The sequence below is a fragment of the Culex quinquefasciatus genome, chromosome 2 (genome assembly GCF_015732765.1).
Source record: "Culex quinquefasciatus strain JHB chromosome 2, VPISU_Cqui_1.0_pri_paternal, whole genome shotgun sequence".
NCBI classification, from domain to species: Eukaryota; Metazoa; Arthropoda; class Insecta; order Diptera; family Culicidae; genus Culex; species Culex quinquefasciatus.
Genome location: NC_051862.1, coordinates 71,417,849 through 71,442,357, shown reverse-complemented (window position 1 = coordinate 71,442,357; position 24,509 = coordinate 71,417,849). Strand labels below are relative to the sequence as shown.

At 39.3% G+C, this 24,509-nt stretch overlaps 1 protein-coding gene and 1 long non-coding RNA gene across 5 annotated transcripts in view; both read right to left on the bottom strand.

Annotated features, from left to right (window-relative positions):
• Positions 1-4,813: 4,813 nt before the first annotated feature.
• Positions 4,814-24,509, bottom strand: part of LOC6040781 (E3 ubiquitin-protein ligase RBBP6) — a 35,280-nt gene continuing 15,584 nt past the window's right edge. For all 4 annotated transcript variants that reach the window (XM_038255274.1, XM_038255275.1, XM_038255276.1 and 1 more), the window contains 4 exons: positions 24,366-24,476; positions 23,980-24,306; positions 6,858-8,478; positions 4,814-6,290 (listed from right to left, as the gene is read on the bottom strand). In XM_038255274.1, coding sequence (XP_038111202.1) covers positions 5,142-6,290; positions 6,858-8,478; positions 23,980-24,306; positions 24,366-24,476 — 3,208 coding nt within the window. In that variant the 3' untranslated portion in view covers positions 4,814-5,141. The remainder of the gene's footprint in view (positions 6,291-6,857; positions 8,479-23,979; positions 24,307-24,365; positions 24,477-24,509) is intronic.
• On the bottom strand, positions 14,290-16,502 carry LOC119767214. The gene is made up of 2 exons (XR_005277394.1): positions 15,982-16,502; positions 14,290-15,761 (listed from the first exon to the last, which is right to left on the bottom strand). It is a non-coding gene; the product is annotated as an uncharacterized LOC119767214 (long non-coding RNA).

The window sequence follows — 24,509 nt, the reverse complement described above, 5'->3', positions numbered from 1 at the left end:
CATGAAGTTGCACAATTTTCAAATTTCGATAGGTTGGTCTCATACATTTTCCTTTGAAAATTATACACTTTTAAACGTAGCTCTTCTGTTTTAAGCAAACTTTTCTTGAGATTTTGTCTACGTTTGTAGGCTAAATCTCCCGTTCAAATGCATTCTGGTACATAAAATTTGGCTTGCGCCTTTTCAAGATATTTTAGTTTTAAAATTGCATCCTTTTTACCTAAAAACTGCTGCAACTTAATTTCACTTTTTTTCGAAAACGAAAATGTTTGTCTTTTAGAGCTCTTTGAATGCTTATAACCAAGGGTCCTGATTTTCGGTTCAATGAACAGAAACCACTCACTCATCGCCTATCCATTCGTCGCCTATTCCAACCCGCTAGCATTCATGAGCGAATGAGTCTCGCAAGCAGCCAGCGAGTGGCCCGAACTGTTCACTCAGCGAACAAATACATCGTGAAAATACAGTATTTGTTCGGTAACTGGGCTGAGAACGTAGCCCAGTCACCGAATGCTGCTCGCTAACTGGGCTGAACGAAAAATTACGAGGGGATCACCGATGCATAATATTTTCCACATGAAATATTATAATAAAAGTTACTCAAATTATTTATAATGCTTACTTTTCATACTTCTTCAATTCTGACTTGAAATTAAATAAATGTTTGAAAAAGTTTTTGTATTCATTGAAAATGACTTTTGCATCCATTAACCCCTCGGTCATTTCGGTTTGTTTTGGTTTTTTGACGTTTGACTGCTTTTTAACTGGGCTACGGCCCAGTTATCGAGCGCCCAGTTAAAAAGCAGCCCAGTTAAACAGCGCCCAGTTACCGAACAACTACTGTATTTGCCTACTCCGTCGCTCGACGACACTCACACACTACCATGCTCAGCGACACGCAGAAAAAAGTTTTGTAGAATCAGCCTGTACGAGGTTTGAATCAACAAATTTTTTGTTGAATATAATCAACGCCGATTTTGCGTTGAAACAAACCTTGATTTTATCGATTCCACAAAATTCTTTTGTTGTTTTGAAAAAGCTGCTTTGACGTTTAGCGTTGATTCAACAAAAATTTTGATTTTCAAATCAACAAAACGTTTTGTTGATTCAAATATGCCTTATTTTTCAGCGTGGAAGAGCCACTCTCACAAAATGCCAGCGTGGCAGTCTTTTTGTCTTCACGCCATCAGTTTGCCATCAATTTGATTTTTTCTTGGTGGAAGTTTCTTTGAATGGTGTCTATAATGTTATGAAATCAAAATAAATGCACAATTTAATTGATAACATTGATTTTAGGCAACTCAAATCAATGCAGCGCATCAGAGAAAAAATGTTTTCAGTTCAGAGTGATCGGAGACGATTGGCCTGTCTGAACCGTTCGGAGACTGAGCCGATCGGAGAGAGAGAGAAGAGTAGAAAAGAGAGTGTTCGGGAGCGAATGGTGATAGAGTGACAAACGGTAGGAATTCATCAGGGCAGTATCCGGTCGCCTGCTATTTGTGCTCGCGAATGGAGTGGTTGATTTTGAGCAATCAGGACCTTGCTTATAACATAATTTTTCCCCTAAAACTTAACCTCGAACTAGTATTTAAAAAAACTCGAATTGAATTGAATTGAATTTGGTGTGCTCAGCAAAGTTGTAGGTATTGTTGGGAACTATTTAGAATAAAGGTACACGAAATATTTTTTTGACGATTTGTAAATTAATGTTTTTTTTACAAAAACTCAATTTCCCAAAATCAATATTCATTTAAATGTCGAGATTTTTTTATGTTTTAGGGGACAAAAACCCGCAACTTTTAAGCCATAGAAGGATGATCAAAACATTTTGCCGCCAAGTAATGATTTTTGGATAAAAATTTAAGAAAATGTTTGACCTAATTTTTAAATGTAAAATTAAATTTGCAATTGAAAAGTACTTCCAAGATTTTTTGATAAGAGACCCTTTTTTCAAGATATAGTCACCGAAAGATTGATTTTAGCGAAATATTTGCGTTTTTCGATATAGAGGAGAAAAGCAACTCGCAACAAAATTTTGAGGCTAGGAATTTTGACAGGTATGATTTTCATAAAGTATTCGCCTCCTTTTCTCTCCCATAGAAAACTTGGGAACGAGGTAGCTGTCAAACTAGGCCAAAATGTTAAAGTCACTCACAAAATGAACTTTGAGTGATTTGAGTTCATTTCTGACGTCACGATTTTCTCCTCTATTCAAACATAGTGGCCATGAGGCAAATTTGCTATAAAATTGTCTAAGAGACATTGAAGACTGCACCTCTGGTTGCTGGGATACAGCGGCTTAAACAAAAAGAAAAAGGGAAATTTAAGTTTTCTAAGTCTAACCCAAACAACACCTAATTTTCCAATGTAGTTATCTGGGCAGCTAGTGATCCGATTTTCGAAGATAAAACTTTTTTTATTCGAAAACAATATTTGAATCAAGAATAATATTTCAAAAGGACAAAATATTGAACGCTTGGTTGATTTACGGGAACCTTTATCAAAAAATGTTTTAAGTACTTTTCGAGTGCAAATCCAATTTTACATTTAAAAATGAGTTCAAAAAACGTTATTTCGATTTTTTTCCAAAAATCACTATTATTTCAAAAATTCATAACTCTACGGCAAAGTTTTTGACCATACTCTTGACCATAAGGGAACAGCATCTAATTCCAGCGTGCCTCTAATGTTGCCATCAGTGTTCCCACGAGCCTGAGCCATCGGCTCGGCTAGGTTCATTTTTCTGGCTCAGGTTCACACCACGCGTCGGCAAGCATCGTCGGCTCAGGCTCACCGAGCGCCGTGAGCCATGGTTCATTTAGTTCAAACCAGGCAAGCTAGCCAAAATGAACCATTGGCTTGAACCAGGCTTAAACCTGATTAAAGAATGTTAGGCTAAACGGTGATCTGTGTTAGACCGTGACACCGTAGCATTGTTACGGTGTAACAAAGTTTCAGTGTAACAAAGTTACGGTGTAACAAAGTTACGGTGTAACAAAGTTACGGTGTAACAATGCTACGGTGTAACAATACTACGGTGTAACAAAGTTACGGTGTAACAAATTACAGTGTAACAATGCTACGGTGTAACAAAGTTACGGTGTAACAAAGTTACGGTGTAACAAAGTTACGGTGTAACAAATGTTGCAGTATAACCATTGCCGTAACATTTGTTACACCGTGACATCCGTTACACCGTAATATGGTTACACCGTAACATTGTTACACCGTATCATTCGATACACTGTAACATTGTTACATCATCAATTTGTTACACGGTAGCATTGTTGCACCTTAACCATGCATAGTCATGGTTTTCATTAGCCTGGTTAGCCTGGCCATCCATAAACCACGTGGACACTTTAGGGGGTTATGGCGATTGTCCACGACCCATACAAATAAGATTTTTTTGTATGGACAATTGTCCACGAAGGGGGGGGGGGGGGGTAACAGATTCCCAAAAAAGTGTCCACGTGGTTTATGGATGGTCCCAAAGTCGAGTGATAAATAGCTCAATAAAAAGTGAGCAAGCAAGTTCTATCAAAAGTTTTGCAAAATTAGTTGTTTGAATAGTGAAAATCAGCAAATTGGAAAGAGTTTGGAGCGAGTGCTTAACCTGCCAAACATACGAGAATTTCCCCTACTACATATCAAAAATCTCAAAAATAAAAAAAAACAAATTTTGAAAAATTGAGTTTGTGTTAAAAAAATGAAAAACGGCAATAAAATTTCCGTGTACATTTTTTAATAGTCCTCAACAATACCTACAACTTTGCTAAGGGCAACAAATTCATCAGAAATTCCCTTCAAAAGTTACAGATTTTCGAATATTTGCGTACAATTTTTGTATGCTGCCAAATTGTATGGAGACTTGTATGAGTGAACCAATGACACAAAATGGCTTCTTTGGTCACAAAGTTTGAGCCAAATTAAAAAAATACAAATTATACATCCATTTGCGGTGTCAGTAGAGAATTGCTCAATAGTCAAAATAAATATTGTCGATCATTCCCAACGTTATTTTTTCTATTACCAGGCCTACTGCGTTATGTTTCTCGCAAACATAATTAGTTGAGATGGATTGAATTTAATTTGAGAACGGATCTTCAAACGATAAACAAAATCAAATAAATGTCCAAGAAAGGAAAAAAACATAAAGAGTTTTAATTGTTTCTTTCAACTATGAGAACCTGATTTTTTTTCTTTGTTTATCATTTCACCGCTACTCTCTTCCCAAAATGTAAAATAAAGGCAATTCCTAGCTTAGTCAAACCCCCTAACAAACAAAACACACAGCCCCCCTGACCCCTTCTTGTGTTGACCCTTTAAACAGCCTCAGCAGAAACACTTATCGAGAGAAGAGACAGAGGGAAGGGGTCTAAACCACAGAGTCAAGCAATGGTGACAAAATAAAGGAGGAAAACTTAAAACTTATGATGAAAGAAAAGATGCTGACGATCACTTTTAGGGCAAAGCTAGCAAAACGATTAATGGAATGGATTTTAAGCAAAGAGGTATTACAAAACGAAACGTGATTATAAAAGTGTATTGTGTATTATGATGGCTTTTAGCTGGAAGGAAGGCGGCATTCGTCGATTGTGCGATCATGATCGGTGGGTGCGCCCTTTTGGAAACGGATGTGAATATATAAATAGGGAAAACAAATATGCAAATATTGTCGTGATAAGCAAGCAAAAAAACAAAACTATATTGTACTTGTAAAAAGAGATACCGCTTCAAATAAAAGTCTACCAGACACATAAGACTACAACAATGGTGGAATTTTCTTTTTTTATGTGAAAAAAAAACATCCTTTTCTTCAGTTCTATAGCTTTATTAGAGTTCTTTAACGTAACTGTTAGTTTACAGAAGGCGCAGAGGACCATTCGCAGGTGAGTCGATTTCATTGGTTTCACCGGTCAGAATTCAGGGTCGGTCTTGCAAAAGAGCTTGTATGACTTAACTTAAGTGTGGTATGAAAGGCTTACTACAAACTTATAGCGTTGTTTGGAGTTGAATCAAGTTTAAATAAAAAAAAAGAACGTACGAGAATTCAAACCGAGTGCGTGTTCTGCTGTACAATAATCCCCTCAAATCGACGATATTCCCGCTCGAATACTGTACTTTCACGGAGGCTCACCTCACTCACCCTTCCGGTGCTTCTTCTCCTTCTTCTTCTTCTTTCCCGATTTGGACTTTTTGCTCTTCTTTTTCTTCTTACCGCCCGAGTCGTCCGAATCCGTCGAGGCGGACCGTTTGGCGCGCTTCCTCTCCTTCTTGTGTTTGCGCTTTTTGCGCTTGCGGGCCGCAGCTTCATCGTCCGAATCCGAACTGGAATCCGACGACGAAGACTCCGAGTCCGAGCTACTCGAGTCGCTCGAACTGGCCGGTTTTGCCGGCTTGCTGGTCAGCGATTTGTCCGATTTGCTCTTCTTCGCCGGGACCACTTCCTCCTGGACGACCCGGCCAAGGGCTTCCACGAAGCGTTTGCCCGGATCTTCGTCCTTGATGCGACGGCTTGGAGAAGCGGAACGCTCCCGACGACGTCGTTCAGAGTCGCCTTCAGCCCGTCTCCGCTCAGGCGCCACCTTCTTGTCTTCTCCCCTCTTTTCCGGTGACTTCCTCCGCGAGGAGTCCTTCTCCCCACCACGCTTCCTCTCCTTCTCCCTCTCCCGCTCCCTCTCCATCCTCTTCTCGCGACTCCGTTCCCTGCTACGCCTAACCACACGATCGCGACTCCGATCCCCACCCGACGGCAAAGGCTCCTTCGCGACGCGTTCCCTGCTGCGACGATCCTTCGAACGTCCCCCACCATCTGCCCGCTTCTCCGGCGTAACTTCCCGCACCGATACGATCAGCCTCCTGGCAATGTCCACCCTCCGCGAGCCTCCACTGCTGCTGCTGCTAATCTTAATCTCCTCGCCGCGGCGCCCGCCACGATCGTCACGCCGACCCCGGTCCCGATCCGCGGACTTGCTGCGCGTTCGCTTCCGGGAAGAGGACGCTGCGGCCGCAGCCGACGAAGAGGTCGAGTCAACCACCAGTTTAGACGATGATCCCACCGTAGAAGACTTGACCTTGCGCAGGCCGGACGACGTCGACGACTGGGGCGGGGTGCGCGAACGCGAGAACGTGTTCGAGCTGCTGCCCCGGATGACGTCGGTGATTTTGTTGCCGAGGCGCTCCTTGATGGAGGCGCGAACCGGCGAGCCGCGACCGTCGGGTTTGCCGTCCATGCCCTTGATTTCGACCGAGCGCTCCGCGTGGTCGTCGTTGGTGGGGACGGTGACCTAAGGGAGAGAGAGAGAGAATAGAGCATAATTTGAACAAACAAATAAAACTTTTTATAATTATTGCTCAAGTAACCATTGAAAAAATATTAAGTAACGTCAAAACAAGTAAATATTTATTTTCAGCTTAATTTTCAGTGTATATTTTTTACCTAATCACAATGAATCGAATGTTCGCCCTAAACTGCATTTTGTTATTGGTAAATGCGGCAATTTTACTGTTCTACAACGAAGACAATGCCAAATTCTCGCTGAAACTTTTTTTCGCAACTATTTCGTGTTTGCTAAGCTACGCAGTTGTCATGATGATTCAGTCCAGAAATCAAGAAAGACAAGCGTAAGTTGTGACTTTTTCCTCCTATTCTTATTCCAAAACTCATCTTTACATGCCTAGATCGACGGTAACCATCAACCTAAAACTGGATTTGAGCGAAGAAATCATCCGCCAGATCGAGTCTTCTCGCATGGAACAGTACGAGTACGAAGCGGAAGAGTAACCCCCCAACACGTGATCGCAATCTATTTTCGAAACCCCCTTTTAAAGTAAACCCAATAAAAAACACTCACCTGGAACCGCTTCAGTTCGTCCTGCTGCTTATCGTTCTTGATCTCCACCACGTCGTGCTCGTGCTCGTGGCCACCCTCGTTGGCGTACAGCTTCTGTCGATCGACGCTGATCTTCTTGATCTCGATGGGCCGTATGGCGTTGATGGCGCGCGTAAAGATCGCATTCTCGGCCCGCTTCAGCACCTCGTTGGTGACCTTGGTGGACGAGTCGTCGTGCTTGGCGACGTTCACGCCTCCCTCGTCCAGCATGACCTTGCGTTCCGTGCTGGAGATGAGCGGGGTGTCCTCGTCCAGTTCCCACTTGGAGAGCTCGGGGATGCCGATGAACTTGGGGGGCGACTGGTGCTCGCCCTCTTCCAGTTCTCCCTCAAAGTCGAGGTTGGCGTGCAGGTCTAGGATCGAGTCGGAGCGCTTGATGTCGTCCTGATCTTCGGCGGCGACACCGCTGCTGTTGACCAGGTCGGCGTCCTCCTCGTCACCGAGGTGACCCTCGAGCACGGATTTCTCCAGCTGATCGCCCTCATACTTGTCCGGGATGTCCGAGTACAGATCGCTATGGTCGACCTGCTCCTCAAGATGCTGATGCTGTTCTTCCTGTTGATCGTGACTGCTGGAAGGTTCCTCACGGTACGAATTGTCCTCACCCTCGGAGGCAGTTTTGCTGAGATCGTGACAACGTTCCGGAATGACCAGCGTGTCGTCCAGCTCGTGCGCCATGTACTCTTGAGTGGTGTCAACCTGCGGTTGCTCCTTCTCCCCTTCCTCCCTTCTCGGAGCATGCTTCGGAGTGGCCGGCTGCAGCGAACTGTCTGCCTCTTCCTTCTCCACCGTCTTGCGCTCCTTCTTTCCCTCCTTCGAGCGCTTGTCCTTGTCCTTTTCCTTCCGCTCCTTCTTGTGCTTCTTCTTCTCCGCTTCCTTCTCCTTCTTTCGCTTCTTCTTCTCCTTGTCCTTCTTCTTGTCCCGTTTTTCCTCCTCGCTAGAATCTCTCTGCTTACGTTTCGTCTCCCGCTCGCGACTCTTCTCCGCCTCTCGGTGGCGCTCCTTCTCCGCTCCCCGCTTATCCTTGCTCACATCCCGAGGTCGCTTCTTGTCCTTGTCACCGCCACGATCCTCCCTATCTCCCCGCTTCGACTTGTCCTTGTCGTGCCGATCCGGCGTCTTGGACCGCACCCGACGCTCCTCCCGGCTACGATCGCCGCCGTCATCGCGACTCTTCTTCTTGCTGCTGCTGCTTCCACCCTCCTTGTCCTGATCGTGGTGGTGACGATCGCCGTCCCGCATGACCGGTGTGTGGCCCCGCTGCTCGTCCCGGTCACGGCTCTTTGGCGTATTGTGGTAATCGCCGTACGCCGCCTCTTCCGCGCTTACGGTCTTAATGGCGGTCACGTTGGCTGGTGCGCGGTAGTCCGATTCCTGCTTGCCGGACCAGGTGTCCTGTTCTTCGAAGCCCGGCGGTGGAGGCTCCACGCTCGGAGTCGGCGCTTGCTGCTGGGGCTGCTGCTGCTGCGGGATGGGGACTTGCCGCGCCGCAGGATCATCGTAGTAGCCTCCCATCGAGTCGGACTTTACGGCCGGGTGGCCACCCATGTACGGATCGCGACCAACGTCACGTGGGGGGAATCTGCGAAAGATGTGAGGAAGAGAAAAAGAAAAGAAAAAATATGCTCATGTTAAACCAGATTTTCCGAAACATTTAAAAGGGTTAAAAAACAGTGAAACATAAAACCGTGAAGTGAACCGAAAACAAATATCGTATGAGTTTTGTGCAGGACTCTCCACAACCTGAAAAGTTGAGACGCATTCGCAGCTAGTATAGATCGTTATTACCTGACAAAATAAGTAACCTTGTCTCCACTGTACAAGACCCTGGGGCTGGTAACGATGTTTGAAGCAAGTGAAGAGGATCTGTTGTAGACCTAACAATCCATTTGCAATGTTGTAAGGCGCGAATAAAAGTAGGGACTCAATTCGTTAGGTAATTTTCGGATTTTTGCTTCAGGGGAAATTAGAGTTATTATACAGAAATGGATCATTTGGTTTAGTTCACCGTGTTGATAAACATTCATTGGCGTATTCTTTCTGAGCAGACAATAATAAAGGATTTTCATCAATGGCGCTTTTATAAATGTGAGCGTTTTCGATCATGTTTAATTGAGATTCAACGCATCTGTCCTTAAGTTTACGTAGAATTAAAAAAACAAATTGTTCGCTCTACATACAACGTTATTGTTGCCGCGGCACTAAACCGAATTGAGCAAGTTTAACTCTCGCGACGATTTTCTGTCGCAAAATATCTGTCAAGCTGGGTGATTTTGAATCAGTGAGTTTGCTTTTTTGTTTTGACGGCTTTGGATGTTGAGAAAAACGTGGCTGATTTTTTGTGATTTGCCAAGGAAATTGAACGTTTTAGATGGAATTATTGTTTAAAATCTTGGTTTCAGTTCTGCTACCACTTAGAACTGTGTCAATTGGGGTAATTTATGAAATTCAGTTGGTTTTCAGCTTCAGAAAAGACGCAGAATGGAAAAAGTCTTGGTTAAGTTTCTGATTACGGATGGATTTCCGTCTAAATAAAACAAAAACAAGTGACCATCATTGTCGAGGGACCTCAATCCGGTCCGTTGTGTCCTACCACCAGGAGAGTTTTGCTGATGCGGGTTGTTGCGGGTAAGCTCTAGAGTCAAAATGGGAAGATTAGCCATCAATTTGAAAATCAAAAGCGCTGTAATTGTCCTCTCCAAGCTAGACATCATGGAATGGTCCATCCGGTTGATCGGATCCACGCTCACAGAACGATTTCCGGTAGATTTTCGTGATCGATTCCGTGCTCCGTGTAAGTTGCGGCGCGAGTTTTTTCGCAACTCAACTGGCGACATTTCAATTTGGTGCCGCGGCGAAATTTTGTTTTGGTTTCGCGTGTGACATTTGGGATACACTCAGAAAAGAAACAACAGAAAATTGCTTCGCGAGATGAAAACCACTCGCGCTGTTATTTCGATTTATTTCAAAAACCACAATACCTTGACGTTCTCTATTGCGAAATTCCTACTCGAAACTAGGTGTCCAAAGGCTTGAAACGGTGAGGCAATCCTATTTCTACACCTAAGCTCCGTCCACCCCGGTATTCGAACTAACGACTTTTGGTTTGTGAGTCCTACTGCCGACCAGAGACTCCACCGAGACAGGTTTTTTTACCCAGAGGGTGAGAGGAAACCACGCATAACCACTACAACACCGACCCCAAAATACCTAACGACCTCGGAATTGGACCGCAAATAGGTCTGTAATTTAGAAATTGTTCGTTGAAAGCACATAGCAAAAAATCCGATGGTAAAATCGCATACAAAAGCATGCACATCACCTTTGTGAGCAAAAGCATGTAATATATACCGTAAACTGGGATGACTTTGATAGCCCGGGGTGACTTTGATAGGTTTTTCAATTGCCCATCAAATTAATATCTGAATATTTGTGAGAATTTTGAGAATGTAAGCATTAAAGAATAGCTTATTATCGACCATATATGCAAAAATGCGACCGTTACATTAGATTTATCAAAATTAGTAGCCAAATCAAATTTCTATCAATGTCACCCCAGTTTACGGTATGAGAAATCGTGTACACAAAAAGCATGTACCGAACAAAAAAATCAGGTCTGCTCACCCCAAAAATAACATCAATCTGACAAGAGTCATATTCAGATTACCAATATTAAATGGATCTTCATCGATGTAGCTGTAGGTTCCCCATACATCGTATGCAGTTAACACAGTATACGACGTAAGAAAAACCTACTGTTATATGGGCATTGATACAACTATTTACACAGCGGCGAGATAGCCGAGCGCGTTTGGGGGCGGACGTGGTAATCTGAATATGACTCTCGCCGGATTGATATTATTTTTGGGGTGAGCGGACCCGTTTTTTTTTTCTGCGGTACATACTTTTTGTGTACACGTTTTGTCATACAATATTACATGTTTTTGCTCACAAAGGTTATGTGCATGCTTTTGCATGCGATTTTACACAGATTTGGTTTAACTGTGCTGCGCGAGGGTTATCACCGTGCGGCGTGGCTGGAGTAAAATATTATAAACCGAGATACCCCATCGGAGATTTATACGTATAAAGTGTGTGTTATATCGCCTGAATTAGAATCTGTAAAAATCAAAATATTGTATAGGTAAAAATTACATTTTTCAAAAAAAAATTAAGGATTTTTTTTATTTTTAGTAAGGAGATTTAACTGACCAGACGTTATTGGTGGATCGATCATTAAAAAATATTTGGTTTAACAGATTTGTAGAAAAATCTCTTACCTTTGAAACCCTTTTGAACTCTGTAAATCCGTTTTGATTTGGAACCATCCATAAACCACGTGGTCACTTTTTTGGGAATCCGTAAGTTCAAGATCAAGGTAAAACAAAGTCCGCATATAAAATTAATATCTTTTGACAATCAAAACGGATTTACAAAGTTCAAAAAGGGTTTTAAAGGTAAGAGATTTCTCTACAAATCTGTTAAACAAATATGTTTTACAGATCCATCCAATCAGTATAAAAATCAGGTCAGATATAAACAATACTTTCCCAAAATGTTGCAGCCAGCCAGCGGGTATTTGATTGGAAAATACACACACGCATATCTCAGGATTTAAATGGAGTTTTAAGGATTCTTTTAAGGCACAACGAACTGTTAAGTTGAATATGCCCTTGACAGCCTCTTTATGCACCTACCATTAAAAAACTAAGTCTGGTTTAAGGTGAAACGGGACGTCAGTTCTTGAGCAACTTTTGTCCAACTGAACTCAATTTCTGAACTCGACAGATTGTTTGATATCTTTATCATTATTTTTATGAACTTGATAAGTTCTATTCTGTAGATTGGAGCGTGTTCAGTGAGCCCAAATCTATCATAACCGTAAAAAATCGCATTGTTCCAAAGTTATCTACACTGCAATGGTTCAGATCGCATTTTGGCTTGCTTGAAAATTAGGGTGGTTCACGTTAAGGTTTTTTGAGAAAATCGGACTTTCCTGAAATTAGCGCATTACTCGGTAATCTTTTTACCGAAATTGCACTGTAAAAGTAAGATTTTACTGAGCTGTCGGTTATTTTTACTAAACTTACTGAGCCATCGGTATTTTTTCTTTAAAATACCGTACTTCAGTAAAAATAAAGTACTGATCTACTCAGTAAACCAGTTTTGACGGGAAACTTCTGATTCTCAATCATTTTTATACCGGTAGCTCAGTAAATATTAATGTGTTTTACTGTGCTGCACAGTAGATACTAATGTCATTTTCTTGCTGTCATTTTTAACTTTGAAGTCAGTCATTGACCGTGCATTTTTTTTTTTTTCAAATAAGTGTTGAAAACGATAGTTTTAAACGAGAATAATTATTTTGGGTAAGTGATATCAACTTTGTAAATGTAGCATGTTTTTAATTAAAACATCTTTTCAGTTTGCGTTGAAGTCTCTTACCTTGGTTTAGAACTTCGGAACAATAAATTTACTTTCACACTGTCATGCTCTAGTTCTGAGTCTGCAGCGGAATAATCGAGATCGCAAAAAAAATGTGCATTTATTGAAAAATTGTTTTGAAATAAATGTATTTTCAATTTTAAAAGTCATTTTTTTTATAAAAACAAGAAAAATGAGGAAAATAAAGCTTTACTGTAGGCACGGTCAATTCTCGGTAATTTTTACCGGGTTGTTCGGTGAAATTTTAAGCAAGCTGACAAATTAACGTTTACCGAGCTTGCGGTAGTTGTAATTTTTACCGAGCTGACTATCGAGCGCTCGGCTGTTGAGATTTCGGTAAAAAATTTACCGAGTACATTAAAAAAATGTAAGTGTGAATTTGTTTTGTGTTCTAAAAAATTTATGGGCTTACCAATCCAAGCAACGCTATCATCCGAGCGTTCTGTAATCACGTAACGCAGTAAGTGGTGGAAAGGCGCGAAGGCTGTGTTACGCTTCAAATGTTTTCTTAAAATTTGTATGGAAGTTGTTGACCAAATTTTTGCGTTGCGTAATTGAATAACGCTTTCTTTCTATTTGCAGCAATCCTTCCGCAGACACGAAAGCTCCAAAACTGCACATTTCGAGCCAAACATTTCATTAGGGCACAAAAGCAAAAACCGCGATTCGAGAAAATCGCTTGCAAAAAATGGACAACTTGTTTCAATTCCTATTTGAAAAATAAGCATGACTGATGGTATTTTTACTGATGATTCGATAAAACACACCATTATCCTCAACTCTGCTTTACTGCTTCTTAATTTATGTTGATTTTCGCAATAAAACTCATAATTTTAAAAAATCTCGTTATTAGGCCCTTTTAGCTTTCCAACTGCTGTTCATAATGGGCCCTTTCTAAATGCAATTTCGAAGAGAACTAAAGGGCACTAAAGCGCTGTCACCGGATTGTTGTTTTGAATGATGTTTATGGGCCCTTTTGTTTAGTTAGAAATAATGAGGAATTCAGTGGAAATTTTGATAATTGGTGAAGTTTTATGATCGAATGGAGCAGATAAGGTATGTGAAACATTAAAATTCTTCAAAAGTGTACTGAACAGCAGCCGCGGGCCGTATTCAATATTGTATTTCGACGAAGTTTTTTTCTGCAGAAACCCTTGGTGAAACGTTAACCAAACCTTGTTTTGAAGTGAATTAGTGTTAAGAATGTATGAAAAGTTCACTTTATAACATAGAAAGTTCCTTAACCACGAAAAACTAACGAAAAAGAAAAGGGCACAATTGAACTTTTTTTCTGGTTTGGAGTGAACATTGTTATGTGCCCTTTTGTTTTTTTGATTTTTTCAATAGGAAATTGTTTGCTATCAATCTGATTCTTGGAGGGCTTGTAGGGAGTGTTCTATGGAGTGGAATAGTGGAATAATCCCGAATGTTTACTTTTTGGTTTTGTGCCCTAATGAAATGTTTGGCTCGATTTTTTCGAAAAAAAACCATTCCACCAGTGTAGGTAAAATATTGATTTGGTTAGTTGTGGTAAGATGAGGGAAAAAAAACAGGCATTGGAACCTGTGAGCGGTTGAAATCGGTAGATTTCTACTGATTGAAAAATAAGACCAACCAATGAGGAAGATGAAGACGAGCGAAGTTGAAAGGGGACAAATACAACATTGCAAAGGGATTGTTTTCGGATCTAATCGATGAATGATGATTGCGATTTGTTGGCTCCCGTTGAAACACTCAACGACTCCGCTGTTTGCATTTATGGGTTAATTGATTTACGCCAAATAATTAGAATAAATTTTGATGCAAACAACGAAGTCATTGAGAGTTTTTTGCTGCCCGTTGTCCGCAACTCGTCCTTCCTCGATGCTGCTCTGCTTGTCTTTCGCGCTTTTCCAGCTGCCAATCGTTAGTATAAACGTGGACATTAGTTTCAGTTCATACACATCTCTTGTTGGTTGCTCGAACGATTGCATTTATTGCTGTTCAATAGTTTGGATACAAAGTACTTGATTGAATGACAAATTGAGATTTTCTTATAGAAAGAAGCTAATTTTCCACTTAATTGGCACTTTCAGCACGTGGCGGATTAAATTTTCTTTTCTCTCTGCAGCTCAACTGGATTCTTTTCTTCATTGAATAGTATTGTCCAATCATTGTGTGTTCAAGACGAGAGGAGCGCTGCTTTCGTTCGATTTATCTTCGTTTGTGACACATTCAGCCTTCAGCAACCGTTGTTAGTTTATATTATTCTTTCGATTCACTTTAACTTATCAGGTACATTTTTTAATATTAGATATTTTTGGAATACCATATATTGACAAATTCTTCAAATCTTATCACAGACCTTTTGTTACATTTTTTCTAATCAATTAAACAATACTGAAACGATTTCAACAATTTTCAAGCAAATAATTTACTAAAGGTTTGTACAAGCAAAGCTTAGCTGACAAATTTCAAGTTTTTTTTATGGCGTAGCTTTGGATTGTAAATAAACAGTTATTCCCGCTCACTCTAGATTTAGTTTACAATGAGAGTTTTGTTGATTTGTTTGGATTCAATGCAGATTAACGAATGTTTGCCTGTGTTTATCATAATTTTTTTAATCTGAGTCGATAGGTGTACGTGAAGGTCGGTCTACGAGGTCGAATAAAGAAGTTAATTTTTCGACTGATTTTATAGCCTTTCCTCATTGAGGTGAGGAAGGCAAAACCCTTAACCGATTTGGCTTAAAAATGGCACGGGTATTTATTTTTACCTAAAGAATCAAACCAGAATCTCTTACGATTTTACAATATATTTTTCTTGTCACCCTACTGACCATGCAAATTTCAGATTGAAAACACATTTGAAAAAAAAAATATGAAAGAGCTGAATATTTTAGCTTCAAACATTTTGGAAAACTGTTGTTTATAATTATTTGTATTATAAACAAAAGTTTCACAAAATTTTCATGTTTTGAATCTCAATTTTCGATCATTATCATTTCAAACTGATTCAAACCTTAAACTTCCAAGGTTGTATGATGTTTGAAAAGTGGAAACTATTTTGGAAAAAAAAAAACTTTTTGAAAGACGTATCGCAACGCTGAGTGTAAGTTTTCTTTTTTTTTAATCTTTAATTGGCACAAAACGAGGAATTCATCGGCACATTATAACAAAATGAAGTTCTTAGCGCATTACAAATTTATGACGGTCTGATATATTACCTTTAGAAAAGATCACAATACAGGTTTATTATTTAACCTTTAAATTATTTTATTCCACCTTTATTTTTTCTTGTTTGTTTAAGCTGCGGAAAACATTGATGCCAAATGCAGTTTACGTGATGTATCATTCCACTATTACAAATTTTCCCTTATAATGAATAATAAAGTGTATTTTGACAAGTTTGCAATCAAAGTTTTTAACGGTACAGTGAAACCTCTTTTTACGCGATGCGTTACGTTTTGATAATTTGTCGATTTCTCTGGAATGACGCAACATTTTTGCAATGTTTTAAAAGCAATTTGTAGGTTTTGTTCAGATCTACAAAACGCTTTTTGAAGTTTGCAAAAATATTGTATGGTTTAAAAGAAATCTTCGAAACAAAAAGCGTAACGCCACCGCGTAAAAAGAGGTTTCTCTGTATTCCAAAGTGAAACCTTTTTAAATATGTTTAAAAAAATATTAAGTTTTTTAGACATTGAGTCTTAACAACGCATCGACTTTTTTTGTTAAATTTCTCTCTACATTGAAGTTGAATTTACCTCAACTGAGATATGATAGCTTACAGGGAAAGTCTTCTTAGTGTGGTTTTAGTTTATTCGCTGTTATGTAATATGATTTACAAAAAAGTAGTATTATATTCTAACAAATACATCAGTCTTCTTGATCATAGTAAGGCCTATGAACGTCCAGAATCGTGCAATAAAATCGTTTAGTGTTATGTTAATATTTTTGCTGACCTGCCAATATAATTTGCATAATGATTGAAAGAATATCATATTTAAAAACTAAAACTAAATGTAAAATTACTACAGTGATGACTAAAAGCGCTTTATAAAAAAAGTTAGAGTCCCAAAACTCTTAAGGGGTTACATACATGTATATTGGCAAAAAAGTCAGAGGTTAGTATGAGCACACACTTAAACTTTTTTTTAAATTCTTTTTTCATGACATTAAAATATACATTTTCACCTACTTCTAAAACAAATTTGAAGATATTTGGTTGCATCGTTGCCAAGATATAGCAATTTTAAGTTAGCAGTTTCAAAAAACGGGTGCCACGATATCTCAACACAGTCTTGACCAAATCGGCTCAAAATTTTGGTGAATACTCGTTAACCCTCTAACGCCCAGAGCTGTTTGCTTATCGTAAAAATAGTAAATGGCTTAATTTTGGTACAATAATGCAGGAAATACTTTACTTTGACCCACAAACATCGAATTGAGGCAAAAAGTAGAATTTGAAGTGGCACCAGAGCACCATCAGGAAGATGAGCAACTTTTTTTTAAACCACAAAATCTCGTTTTCTTCAAATCTATTGGTTCATTTGTTTGAAAACGCTTCGAAATGTGTTAAAAACTACTTATTCTTTGCTGTAAGACCATATTTCTGAAGTATTAACTACAAATTCTAAAATCTCTGCATTTTCAGGTTTCTTTGATTGGCTCATTCAAAACCCACAAACAACCATTTTCATGAAAAATGAGGAAACTAATAAAATTATCGGTCTAATAACAATGTTTTGTCTTGTTTATGAATAGTCAAAACGTTTATAAACTTTTGTTTTGATAAAAATAAGCTTTTTCTGTAATTTAGAAAAAAGAGCTCCTGAATATTTAGTTGCTCATATGCCTAGGTGGTGCTCTGGTGCACCAAATGAAAAAGGTTGAAAAACACTTAAAACCGGTCCAAACTCACAATGTTATTCACAGGGGTTCTTGTCCAAGGTTCAAATGATAGCAAAACATTTTTTGTTTCATGAAATTTTGTGTTTGGTATTTTTTACGGGCTTTCGAAAACAGGTCTCATTTATTTCCCTAAAATTGGCCCATTTTTGTTTACATTTCACACTGTAACTTTGCTTGTGCTTAACCAAATTTGATGAAATTTTGGGAGATGTTAGTATACATTCTACATGAACACCTGCAACTTAAAGCATCATGAAAAGTTGTGTCAGTTCCGAGATATTTGAGTTCAAAGTTTTGGTGCTCTGGAGTAACCATGGGCGTGAGAGGGTTAAACTGATTCCGTGTGCATGACGAAGTCCGATTTTCAAAAAGGTTATTATAAAAAAAGATAAAAATATTTTTGTGTTTTTCATACTAAAAAACCGTTTGTTTTGGATTTTTGTATTTTTTAAAAAAAGCTAATTTTAAAAATTGGGCTTCGTCATGCACACGGGATACATCTTGAGAGTCTTCACCTAAAATTTCAGCCAATTTGGTCCATCCCATCTCGAGATATCGTGGCACCCGTAAATCAACTCGGGGTTTAGAGAAAAACGCCAACAAAGTTTGACAGCCCGCTTTGCGCATGGCAAAATTTTGAACATAAATCGTCTCTTACTCAGTTTAATCATTAAATATCGCAATTTTCAGTGTAAGAACGGGCCTTGACCGATCTTATGCACTAGGTTCCCGACGAACACGCACTGCCCTTACACCTACATCTCACCCTTGCTCTGAGTCAGTACGAGCAGCACGCTAGAACACGCTTTGAGTGTTCGTGCCAGGCATGCACACCTTCTTTTCCGGTTACGCATTTTAACTCGGCCGGGGGTGGTACATTACGTAGGGTTTGATGTAAGTATAAGCGCCTAACCATTTATAGTGTGCCTATCAACTTTCATTGAAGCAAAAACTGTTTTATTTTTAGTTTGAATTCAAAAACTTATTGTTATTTACTGTGTTTTGTTTTCTCCTGAAATATTCCCTATTGTTGAGTCGTGTTTATCTGTTGCTATTTCTTTTGTCGCGGTGTTTTGTTACAATTTTTGGTCCTAAGCATGTTATAAAAGTTTACCAAAAATACAATAGTAATATTTGTGTTATTCCTTTAACCATTCCATAAATTGAGTAAGGGCTCAAACCTCACTTGTTTGAAAAAAGGGTGAAGATTGAAAACAATAGACAGTAAAAGAGAATTTATTTTATAAAAATCAAGTATCAATAGTAAGAGAATGATGAGCGTATTTTGAAGAATAAAAATGAGAAGCTAGATGTATTAGATGTAAAATTAGACAATAGTTAATAAATAGAGATACAAAACAAGCTTAGATTATAGTAATGATAATTTATAGGACAGATAAAGAATTATTCAAATAAATAAATTAACAATAAAATAAAAAAAAAGATTAGGCGAATGATAAATAGACTTGATATTACTAGTACATTAAGGAAAAGTATATTTTTAAGGAAAAAAAAAACAAACAAAACAAAGTTTGTTACAGCAGTATCAATTGATAGAAAAGAGTGGAAAAGCAAAGCAAATTAAAAATAGGAGATAGGTGGTAGCTGAGAATGAAGAGAAGAGAAACACCGTTGTGCGATGTTTCAGGTACATCCACAGCAGTTGACTCAACATACTGCGAATCAAAACAATACCGTCTACAATCACAAATTACTTCCCTTTCCCACATTGACGCGCCCCTTTCTTTTAGCCGTCTCGACTCTGACCCGCGGTGGTCAAAGGTTTACGATCCGTTTCCACAGGCCACCAGCTAGGTCATCATGAAAACCAAGCCAACGTGGAGGTAAGAAAATAGGACACTCGCAAGGAACCAGAGCTATACTGTTCTGATCAAGATAGTTCGGATGATCTAACAGAACTACGGATGTAGTTAGTTACGCTCCTTCCAGGATGTTCCTTACGTGGACGTCAACCGAAGAGCACGCAACAAGGTCAGTGCCATTGCATGCTCTTAGGTATCAATCCTTGGCCTGCTCAGATTAATCATTAAATATCTTCATGAAATTTTCAAGAGTGATTAAAAATCATGTTTTGAGTGGATTTATGAAATAATCTGTAATATAAAATTTTGTGGTTTTCTACAGGTATGTAACCCCTTAAAAAAATACTTTTATGATAAAACACTCGACTTTCTAGTTGTCGATGTCAAAGGTGACATCGAGAAAGAGAATCATCGCTTTGCAGAACAATGCGAAATGTAGACTCGTCTGATTTTTTTTTTTTTGCTTATTAGGGGCAGGGGGGGCAGAATGACCCATGGGGGCAGAATGGGCCACCCTTGGTTTTGGGCTTCAGAATGGATTTAAACCAACTGTAAGGCAAGAGTCTTATAAAGGACGTCAAATAACATCACCATACCGAAAACCACGTTTGAATGCATTGTATTTTTCGAATTATGAGCAAAAATGTAAATTTATTGACAAAACCACGAAAATGTTGTTTATTTCGAGGTTCTTAAATAAGCTTTCTCGAAAGTTAGATTGTTTGAAAAAGTTTGTTCAATGTTTATAATGTTACCAGGAGCTATTACGAAGGTAATCAATCAACAACGGAACCTCAAATCAATTTAGAGGCTTGGTGGTGGAAGTGATAAGTTAAAATCCACTTGGGGGCAGAATGGACCACCCTTTCCCTGCCTTATAAAAACAATCAAAAGTTATGAAATTTTGGATAAATGGATTATGTCGCTACGGGTAGGTTCACAAATCACGTTTAATGCAACATTAGTTGATTTTTTAGTTGTTTTCATGCTTATTTGTAAAAATAGTGTCTTATTTCAACATATTAAAACTATTTTCAAAAATCTTTGTTTTGGTAAGTGACTATTTATATAAAAGTGGTCTAACTTCATGGAAACTAAATTAGAAAGGTCCCTTTAATCATTTATTATCTCCCTTCAACGTTTTATTAGACAAAATGGCTTGTTTTCTAAGGTGACCCATTCTGCCCCGCACCCAGGAAAAGTAGCCGAAAAAAACTTATTTTTTTAAGTGACTCAAAAATAGTTTTAAGCTGAAAATTTTCATCAACCAAGTATACAACTTTTAAGGGAACATCCCAAAGCATAAGCCTACTATACTGAATTGATAAATTTGTATGTTTTTCTATGTTTTTTGGCGAATTTTACTTAGGCGGGCCATTCTGCCCCCCCTGCCCCTACCAGCTATGAGAGAGAATCAACTTCCTTCAAAACTCTGCTTCACAAAGAGGTCTCGCAAGCTATGACAAACATACAATATTGATAAAGGGAATTTTGGAAATGGAAATGGAAATGAATGATATCCAAGAGACCATGGAGGAAGAAAACGTTGAGTTAGAGAGGATATCGAAGGAGGGAGGGCATCAAAGTATGCAATTTATAGGAACCGAAGCAATCGTCTACAGAGGGAGGAATAATGAGAAAGAGAAGTTCGACAGCCACAGAGTCGACTGTTATGAGTCATTTATCACAGTAGGTATTCCAGTGAATTGTATTCAACTAAAAAGTAGAGAAAAGTGCAAATAAAAACTCAAAAAAGTGTAAGGAAAAATACAAACAAGAGATATTTTTTCCATAGTTTCTTAAAATTACCTGAAAAGGAAAAACTACGAAAAAAATGGGTTCAGGAAAACACGTTTGACTAAACAAATCAATGAAGAATACATATGTTTCCCAATTGATCATATCAAGCCAAACATTTCATTAGGGCACAAAACCAAAAACTGCGATTCGAGAAAATCGCTTGCAAAAAGTGGACAACTTGTTTCAATTCCTATTTTAAAAAAAGAAGCTTGACTGTTGGTATTTTTACTGATGATACGATAAAACACATCATTATCCTCAACTCTGCTTAAATGCTTCTTAATTTTTGATGATTTTTGCAATAAAACTCATAATTTAAGAAAATCTCGTTATTAGGCCCTTTTAACTTTCCAACTGTTGTTCATAATGGGCCCTTTCTTAATGCAATTTCGAAAAGAACTGAAAGGGCACTAAAGCGCTGTCACCTGGTTGTTGTTTTTAATGATGTTTATGAGCCTTTTTGTTTAGTTAAAAATAATAAGGAATTCAGCGGAAATTTTGATAATTGGTGAAGTTTTGTGATCGAATGGTGTAGATAAGGTATGTGAAACATAAAAAATCGTCAAAAGTGTACTGAACAGCAGCCGCAGGCCGTATTAAATGTTGTACATATTGCGCATTTTGCACTTCTCTAGAGCCCTGCGCAATTATTTTCATCACAGTATCTTTTGATCACAGTGATTTTTCATCACACTTCCAACCGTAACCATGGAAAAGTTGTTTTTGTTTGTAGCTGGTTTGTTTTTTAAAGTCAGAAAAGTTTTATTCGATTCAGATATTTTGGACGGATATTCTAGATAAAAGGGACCTGTTTCATCGGTTTGGCAGTCTTGCAGAGAGATGATCTCAATGTGACTAATTTTGAATTTCTTTTTAGTTTCGTGAAGTCCTATTTAAGGGTGATGACACGGATTTCACCATACACTGCCCAGATTACATCGTTCCATTGAAAAATGATACTGGATTTTCCCATTTGTGTTAAGATCGAGAACCTCTGCTAAACATTATGCTACGGTTAATGCGAGAATGGTCACGGTTCATAGCAGATTTTTGTAGTTTATTTATAAACAATAAAACAATGTCCCTCCAGTTTAGAATTTATTGACCGTTGGGATTATGCACGTCGTCATGATGATGAAATTTGTCCAAATTTTAGTTGAAGAGACCTAGGTGTAAGAAGACAATTACGACTACTTGTTCCGGCAGTGGAATTCTGGTCTTCGGTGCCGGGAAGTAGCTATGTTCGTGCCGGCATCTTGGCTTACGGCGGTTCCTCGTCAGCTTGCCGGACGGATGATGAAAAACGGACGAGATGGACGGATGCTCGGAATTTCGTCGTTGAAGAGGGCGATTGGTTACCCCTTTCGTACCCCTTACCCCTGAAGCTTGTCCAATCTTCCAATGCCATTTAGGGCTGTAAACTTTTTTTATAATGTCATAATGATAAATATACAGATTTCTTTCGTCTACAATTTATGGGTTTTTTTCCCACAATATTGTTGAATTTATAGCCAATTCCACGTAAATTCAATTAACCATCACCCAAAATTGGGCAGCAATCGTCCAAGAAAATCACGGCTCAAAGTGGCCGATAGAATTATGCCCTCGAGCTCATTAGAAAAAAAATAACCCGTCAAAAACTCAAAAGTTCCAACTACGAGAATCGAACCAGGAACCTTTAACAGACCATTTCAATGACTTAATTGCCTCGGCTACCACAGTTAGGTGGCTAGATTGTGGTCAGAAGTCGATGCATTACACTTGTTTTGTGTTGATGGTGTGATGGAAAATCAATTTGTCAACTGTGATGAAAATTATTCCGCAGCACTCTAGCGCGGTGCAAAGTGCGCAAAGTTGACAGTTCTCAGTCCTGCAAAGCAGTGTGATGAAAAAATCTAGGCCTAGCACGATTGACACAAAACTCTAGGAATTGCTGCAAGGCGCAATATTTCGACGAAGTTTTTTTCTGCAGAAATCCTTGGTGAAACGTAAACCAAACTTTGTTTTGAAGTGAATTAGTGTTAAGAATGCATGAAAAGTTCACTTTATAACACAAAAAGTTCCTCAAGTACGAGAAACTGGTTTGCAGTGAAAATGTGTGTTGTTGTGTGTGTTGTGTTTTTGATTTTTTCAATAGGAAATTGTTTGTTATCAATCTGATTCTTGGAGGGTATGTAGGGAATGTACTAATGAATGGAATAGTGGAATAATCCCGAATGTTTACCTTTTGGTTTTGTGCCCTAATGATATAGTTTTAAAAACCATGTATACCAGCGTAAATTATGTAGTAGCAAACAGCTTTCCTACAAAAACTTTCAGTCTTCTCACAACTACGGGAATAAACCTAATGCTAATATCACAAATATCATTTGATTCTAAGATAACACATGAGTAAGTCAACTTTATTGCTCGATCTGGACGTTTTACAAAGTTTTCTATAAACTAGTCTACATCATACAAAGTACTTTTTGTAACAGCATTAAAAACCAAACAAACAATATAACAATACAGCGATGTAACAAATTTCACATTTCTTGGTCAGATGCAACAGCATCGTTCAGAGAATTATTTGCAGACTCGGTTGCACTACATTGAGCACCGCGTTTGTCTGCAGGTAGTACGTGTAAGTCGAGTAGGTTGTTTCGGTTACGAGACAACTGTACGTGACGGTGGTCAGGGTCGGTACAAGGATGCTGAAAGTAGGCATTTAAGATATGGGAGTTGCGTTAAATTTTGACGAGTGTCGAACCGTGGTCCAACAAATAATTCTCCGATTACAATGAATACTTAAATATTATTTTTTTACATGTATTTTACGGCTTAAAAACTAGTTAACTAGAAATGGGATTCGGTTTATCACAGAGAATTGAAAAACTTGAAATAACTGCATTTAATGCAGCGTTACAGTGAGGACTTTAAATGCCTCCGTATCGTTCCCCCAAACCCAAGTAAAATTACACCAGAATAAACACGTTTTGCGTGGGCCCACTAAACCATGTCATCAAACGCAAATCGATAAAAACCGATTTCGCAAATCCCCGGCCCACACAGAACCACAAACAAAACGACAGTACACGAAAGGTACGCAACAAGGAATACACAACAACAAATAGGGCACAATACCTGCTTGGAGCGGGACCGCCTCCACCCGCCGCCATCACTTGCTGCTGCTGCTGCTGTTGCTGCACCGGAACCGCGTAGTGACCTCCACCGGCCGGTCCGGCCCCCATCGGAGCAACTCCGTGGTGATGCGGCGGAATGCCCACCACCGACGGATCGTGATGGTGGTAGTCGACCATGCCCGGGTGGCCGTACTGGTCCGGGCCTTGCTGGGGCATGTGGCCACGCTCGCCACCGTAACCACTGCGCGGGTAGTAACCTCCGTCGCGGGAACCGCCGCGTCCTCGCATTCCCCCGCGGTAGCCACCACTGCCACGACCACCGCGATAGCTATTGGGAAGTGTGTTAGATCCTGATCATGGATTTTGATGGATTTTCGGGGAACTTACCCAGAGTAGTGCGAGCCGTAGCCCGGCGATCGTTCCCGATTGTCACGGTACTCGCCCCGGTGATCGTCACGACGTTCGTCGCGGCTGCGATCTTTGCTGTGCTTGGAGTGTCTACCGGCGAGAGAAAAAGAAGGAGTGTTAGCT